This window comes from Micropterus dolomieu, linkage group LG07 (genome assembly GCF_021292245.1).
Source record: "Micropterus dolomieu isolate WLL.071019.BEF.003 ecotype Adirondacks linkage group LG07, ASM2129224v1, whole genome shotgun sequence".
NCBI lineage: Eukaryota > Metazoa > Chordata > Actinopteri > Centrarchiformes > Centrarchidae > Micropterus > Micropterus dolomieu.
Genome location: NC_060156.1, coordinates 17,888,370 through 17,895,862, shown reverse-complemented (window position 1 = coordinate 17,895,862; position 7,493 = coordinate 17,888,370). Strand labels below are relative to the sequence as shown.

At 38.2% G+C, this 7,493-nt stretch overlaps 1 protein-coding gene across 3 annotated transcripts in view; it reads right to left on the bottom strand.

Moving 5' to 3' along the window:
• Window positions 1-7,493, bottom strand: part of arhgef7a (Rho guanine nucleotide exchange factor (GEF) 7a) — a 34,761-nt gene that overhangs the window by 8,767 nt on the left and 18,501 nt on the right. For 2 of the 3 annotated variants that reach the window (XM_046054152.1, XM_046054154.1), the window contains 4 exons: window positions 5,869-6,090; window positions 5,667-5,760; window positions 4,551-4,640; window positions 382-481 (listed from right to left, as the gene is read on the bottom strand). In XM_046054152.1, coding sequence (XP_045910108.1) covers window positions 382-481; window positions 4,551-4,640; window positions 5,667-5,760; window positions 5,869-6,090 — 506 coding nt within the window. Of the gene's footprint in view, window positions 1-381; window positions 482-3,901; window positions 4,082-4,550; window positions 4,641-5,666; window positions 5,761-5,868; window positions 6,091-7,493 lie in introns of all 3 variants that reach the window. The other variant, XM_046054155.1, reaches the window with a different exon arrangement.

Genomic DNA, 7,493 nt, shown 5'->3' with positions numbered 1-7,493 from the left:
TATATATATATATATATATACACACATATATATATATATATATATATATACACACATATATATATATATATATATATATACACACATATATATATATATATATATATACACACATATATATATATATACACACATATATATATATATATATATATATATATATACACACACACATATATATATATATATATATATATACACACACACACACATATATATATATATATATATATACACACACACACACACACACATATATATATATATATATATATACACACACACACACACACACACACACATATATATATTCATGCCAATAAAGCTGAACTGAATTGATTAAGGGTAAAGGAGAAGAAATAGATCTATCTATTGTCTTACTTTTCTTCCACTGCACTTTGTCCATTGCGACTGGGATCCTCCAACGGGACTTTCTTCTCACCAGGGATGATCACATGTGGCCCGGTTTCCCTTCGCGGCCCTGTTTCAAAACAAAAGAGCACTCATCGATTGGCACCTTGCTATGTCGCACCTTGTACTGTAGTAAGGTGAGTCAGTACCAAATCATCTTCAGTAAATTACTTTTCCAGACCACAGTCTGACCTTCTTTTTCTGGAATGAGTGACAGCATTGAAGAAAACCAAACATACGCGAAAATTTGTAGTAGTAGTGTGTTAGTCATGCATAGGCCAGATATCAGACAAGAGCCAGAGGAAATTGAAAGGAAATGAGAGGCTGTAGTGGTATCTGGCAAAAAAAAAAAAAAAAAAAAACCACACACAAATGCATTAATTCATTCATTAAAATTTTCTATCAATCTGAAATTCATGATAACTCCACCATCTTCCCCAAAATGACACACACACAAAACACAATCAGATTTCTTACAAATAACCAGAATGCCAGTGTCTACCAAATGACAGATTTATTCAAAACTCATAATACAGCGTTTGGGACTTGAACACTTCAGCAATGTAGAACAAATACACCGAAGGCGCTATTTGCAGATACGACGTGGTCACATGTGTGAACTGAATACAGCATTAGAGCACACAGAGGACAATGTTGGTCAAAGACAGTTTGTCTTGTCGCCCTGCCTGTCTCACGTATTGACTTATTTTCTTAAACCACAGAATACACCTGTCACAAAGTATAGCACATAATATAAGGACAGTGATATTCTTAGCTCAAATACTCATAGATGGTAGAATGGATTTTTTTTCTTGCTCCAAGACAACTAGTATTTACAGAAAGGGAGACCATGTGCTCTTACATTTCAAGTCCACTCTGACAGTATTCTGAGGTTGAATGAGTAGTTCACATATAAATGTTTCCGTATAATCACGGTCTCTTGGTTCTTTTTTTTTTTACCCTCAATGCTTTCAAAACACAGAAGGTGAGCATTTACACTACGAATGAGCATTTACTTTACAGTAACACTGAATACTCAAGTCTACCTTTAAGACTATATTATACACACTCTAGGTAGACAACAAAAAGTACAGAATTTAACAGATTCTATCCCCCAAACCCACTGGCCCGTTACATGATTGTGCAAAATAATTCAGAAAACTTCATGTTATAATTTTCAGTGTAAACTTTGATACAGAGCAATAAATTGTAAAAAAAAAAAAAAAAAAAAGAAAGAAGTTTTGTAAACATTGACATACAGAATAAAATATAAATAAAAACACCTGTATACAAAATAATGAATACAATAAAGAACTGATTACAGAAACAGTAAATAGTACTGTAACATGGACCAATATATACCATATGTCACTCACATTGCTAGCTATAAGAGGAGATAGACTCTAAGTGGATGCCAACCTGTACTTTTAATACCAATACTGGAAAAATACTTCTTCATAAAAATAGTCATCAATGCAAGAGATAGCATGGGAAGCCTCGCATGCCAGACCACACAAAGGCATGTCTGGCTTTGAGGCCGTAGCATAGGCGCTAGTTTGTTGTGACACAAGGGATCTTTGTTTTTGATGTTACCCTAACCTGGTCAAATTGTCAGATCCCAGTAACAGCTACACCTTAAAGGAATTAGATTAAGCTTAGTTGCTTTCTTTCCATGAGTGTACCTTTGGACAGAACAAGGCTAGTATGTATGCTAAGCTACACTAAGCTGTTCCTGGCTTCAGCTTAATTTTGAACGGACAGATCTCAGAGTGGCATTGATCTTCTCAACTAACTCACAGAAAGAAAGCGTACTTACACAAACCTCAAACTATTCCTTTAACTAGCAGGATACATTAAACAAGCGCATTTGATTTGTATTACCGGACTGTAGCTGTGTTGGGCTGTAGTTAGAGTTTATTAGCATCGGGCTGGTTTGCAATGACTGGTTTAAATTAATCTTTTTATTTTGTTAATGCACTAACTTGAGGTTTAAAAGTAAATATAAATGCAACCCTGTAGAATCACTGACACACAGCAACATTGCTGGATGGAAGATCAGGTTTTAAAGGATGATGCGTAGGAGACTACACAGTACATTAAACTATTAAAATTAATAACTTAGTGTCACACTTCACCAAAAGTACAAAAAAGTAAATTCTCACTTAACTCTAGAAATGGTATCTAGTGATACAGAATGTTTTCCAGGTTACTGACTCTGAGATTTCGGCATCCACAACTTTACAATTTAGTTAAAGCTGGAGCAGGCAGCGTAGGAGAAACTAGCAAGAGACAGCTAGATTTTAAAAGTATCCAACCAAAAAAATTTCACCCCGTCCCTTCAGGCACCCCCCCCCCCAAAACACATTTTCATGTGAAAGGTGCAGGGAGGCCAGCTTTTTACAGTCCTGCGAAGCCACATATACAAGATTTCTGCATTTGATTAATTGATTGCTGTCGTGATATAAAGAGAATTTCAACAAATCCCATCATCACAAGCAAAATTCGAATCACTTCGATTGTATTGTAGTTGAGGCAGAAATCTCAGGTGACTGAGGTAAGTGTGAAAACGCGTCTTTGTAATTTGGGTGAACTGACCCTTTAAATTCACCATTCTTAGCACAGTAGCTTTTATCCAGCTGAAGAAAGCTTGGCTAGAGAGTGAAGTGTATGTGACAATCTCCTCTTTCTGTAGCAGCTACATTAAATAATGAATTGTGTTTCACAAATTACTACATTTAGCAAGGATATTTAGCATTTAGTAGCTTTTGGTCATTGACTATGTTAAAGTTAATCCTGCTTAGCACTGGCAACATGATAAAAGACTCAAATTAAGAAAACAGCAATGATACGAAACATGGAGGATTTGAATATTTCATTTGCATGCTGCTATATTATCAGGCAGCAGGGGCGTATGTGCCTGACCCTGTGCGTGTGTGTATGGCATCTGTGCTATGTTTGAGCATACATACTCTAGAAACACATACCGAAGAGAAGTAGTACATGGTAAATAGAATACACTCGTTCCTGAATTACATCTGAATATCAGACAGGAAAAGCTCAGTCCCCATCTCTCCCTCCCCTGGTTATCCCTCCCCTATATTCCACTCCAACATCCCTGCACTCCCTGCTGAGAGAGTCAGCCACATTTATGGTCAAACAAGGGGAGTGGTCACATTCAAGATAAATTAACAATTACCAAACACTTACTGCATGACAACTACACATAGAAAGGAGGCACATAAAAGGGAAAGTGGCAAAGGCAACAGGGAGATGCTTAAAACATCTTAAAACAAAACAACATAAATAAACCAAATAAGTTAACAAAAAATGAACAATAATATAATAGAAAATAAATAGATAAATTAAAAAAAAAATCTAGTTTCATTTAATACAATGAAGATAAAAGAGGTAAGCGCGCTGTACGTTACATTGCAGTACAGCGTGGCAGTACTGTACGTTCTTTAGTTCTGGTGAGAGATGCAGCTCTTACGCGGCACTGAACCCATCCTGTAACTGTGGGTGGTCCAGATGGAGTCATAGTCAGAGTCCTCTGAAAGGTCAGAGGACAATTCTGGCCGAGACACGCTGCTACGGCGGCCCGGCGAGTCCATACAGGACCGGTCCGCGTCGGCCAGCACGTGGTTGTGCATCAGGTCAGTGCCCTGCCAGGCTGGTCGGGGTGCGCCAAGTTTGGCGGTGACGTTGCGAAATTAGAGGGAGGAAATGGTGGGCGAAAAAGAGGAGTGACAGGGCAAGAGGAGGTATCATATGCAGCACGCAACAAATGGTAAATCATAAAAAACCAATGACAGATGCAGAATGGGGTGATGGGGTGAGTCAGAATGAATGTAGAAAATTATAACGCAGCATGGAGAAAACAAAAATGGATGAGAAAAAAAAGAAAAAATGAAGGAACTCGGGGTAAACCAAAGCAATGCCAAAAGGTGAGGAGTGGAGGAGAGACAGACAGAAGGAGAAGATACTGTTAGAAAGATCAGTTCAGAATACCAGTGTTAAAGAAAGGCATTGAGTAACAGAATACAGGTATAGCAGTAACAAAGACAGCAAGCTCCAGAATGAACCTCTCTTCTTTTGTGCATACACGTGTACAGTATAAGTAATAGTTCTTGTTTTCTTACTGGAGTTAAGAGTCTGCCTGGTTTTGGCACTGGTGCAGTATGCCTCAATAACTTTCAGGATTTGGGCATCTTCCTCCAGAGCAGCTGTACCTGAGAAAGAGAAGGCGAAAAATTATTTACATGCTCGTCAGGTCTCTGGTCACTGTTGCCCTCCTATTATAGGCATGACAATATTGTTGTTATACATTCATGCCAATAAAGTTAATTTGAATTAAATTGAATTATAGGCACAAATCACAGCAGCTGCAAACACTGGAAGGACATTTTTGCTCTTCTGTGGCTCTTGGCTGACTCTTCTTTGCTTTCTTGCCAAGTGAGAGTGCAGGAGATCAATACCACTCTCATAGTGGTCCATTAAGTTTGAAGGTAGAGCGGAAGATTTGCTTAGCTTACCTTAGCAAAGGTGCAAGGGCAAACAGCTAGCATGGCTCTATCTGAAGGAAGCACTCTAAAGCTCACTAATTAAGATGTTATATTAGGACTGGGCAATAAAACAATAATTATTTTCCTCAATAACAATATAACAAATGTTCAATATATCATCAATAAAGGTTTGATTTTATTCATTTGAATCATCAACGAATTAGGACTTAACTTTTTCTAATCAAGATATTTATTTTGTTGAGGAAAAGGGACTGAAAAAATATTTACTTAATCATATTTTTTGAAAAAAGATTTTATAGTAATTATTTTGATGTTCTACCTCAGATTTGTGAAGTGATTGTTCAAAAGTGTTTGTTCTGATCATAAAGAATAGTTTAACCACACAATTAACCAACTGGTTTCTTCAATTTTCACTCAGGAGGAAAAACTTTAAACTTGAATAAAGATAATGATCTGACATTTATCATGATAATTACCGATATCGAATGGTATGGTATAATATATGTTTTTATTGCGCATTTTTGGCCATATCCCCACCAATATGTGTTTTTTGTGGAGACCTAGAATGATAGGCTGTAACTTCTTCCTTAACAGACAGATATGAATGTTATTTCTCTCTCATGTACTTCTCAGTAAGAAAGTGTTCCTTTTTATTATAAAATAAAATCTCATTTGGTTGTATCTGTGTTCAACACAAAGTCCAGACATAAATAGAGAAGATTTTAAACATACTTTTCCTCAAGGCAAATTCCTCCTCAGACTGTTTCCTCTCCGGCTTGCGCTTGGGAAGGAGTTTCTTCACACTCTTAGGACTTTTACTAAGATCCTGTGCATGGGGGGCAGAAAAAGGTGAGACAATTGCATTACAATTAGAAAATCAACATTACAAAAACATATCAAAACATCTTAAACAGATGAAAACACGGTCCCTCACCTCCTTGTAGCAGAGAGCTGCAGAGGGCCGTAAAGGGGGTGCAGGCCGCAGACAGCTCAGACTCCAGGGTTTGGGGGTGTTGGGTGGTTCCAGTGGACCCCACATCAGGGTGCTGTGAGACGTTCCATGGGAAGATGGGTGAGGCAGGGTGTGGTAGGTGGGAGCCACTGTCATGGCCCTCCCATCAGCATGCCGGGATGGGGTGAGAGGGTGAGATGGTAGCTGAGGAACAAAACAAAAGGGGCATTTGTAAAAAGATTCATCACACGACAGAAACTGTACTTCTTGCTTTTTAAAGACGCTCTAATCAATATTTTTACAATTGATTAAATGACTATATGTAATGTAAAAGGGGTCACTCGTACGGAGGAATACACAGAGAATTATCACCCAAATGTGAAGTTCTCCTCAGCTCTACTCAGCATTTTAGCATCTTTCAGCTTATAGTTTAGGTTTTCAAGCCCACAACTTTACTGTTTTGGTTTAGTCTCACTGCTCTCACCTGCCAGAGTCCTAAATAAACTTCAGTACATCCACAACTCTGCTGCCCGCCTCCTCATCCACATTCACCATCGCAGCTCCATTCACCATCGTAGTCCCATCCCTTTGGAACTCCCTACCCATACACATCCACCTTATTCAGTACACCAGTTCAAATGCTTATTAACACAAATAGCTAATCAGCCAATCACATGGCAGCAGCTCAATGCATATTGGCATGTAGACGTGGTCAAGACAACTTGCTGAAGTTCAAACCGAACATCAGAATGGGGAATATAGGGATTTAAGTGACTCTGAACGCGGCATGGTTGATTGTGCCAGACAGGCTGGTCTGATTATTTCAGAAACTGCTGATCTACTGGGATTTTCACGCAACTGGTTTGTTGAACATGACAATGACTTCACTGAACTCCAATAGCCTCCACAGTCACCAGATCTCAATCCAATAGAGCACCTTTGGGAACGGGAGATTCACATCATGGATGTGCAGCCGACAAATCTTCAGCAACTGCACAATGCTATCATGTCAATATGGACCAAAGTCTGTGAAGAATGTTTCCAACACCTTGTTGAAAGTATGCCACAACGGATTATGGCAGTTCTGAAGGCAAAAGAGGGTCCAACCCAGATTTTATGTAAATACATTTAACACTTATTTTCCATCTACTTATCCAGTTCCAGGTCACAGTGGCAGCTAACTAGGCAGCAGTACATCTCCAAAACAGCAACAGTCTAGTTGTACATTCACGTGGTCCTCAAAACTGTCATTGAAGCATTGCAAATATTCATCTGAACTGCAGTTGTTTCAGTAACAACAAAATTATTAATCTTTCGGTTATTTTTATGTAAAAGGTCCTTTAGGGAAAGGCAGCCCTCAGTAGCCTAGATGTCATATACTCCAATGACATCCTACATCGTGTGTGTTGATTGTTTATTCAAGGCATAAAGGCCGAATGTTGATTATTAACATGTGTATTCATTTCATTAAATGCAATTGTGCATTACAGCCATTCTAGTGAGAGAAATAAGCCACTTCACACAAGGCTATATAGTAATTTTAAATGATTGCTAGGCATTATGTGAGCCAACCTCTAATGGCATATTGATTGTAGAGTAGAGTATGT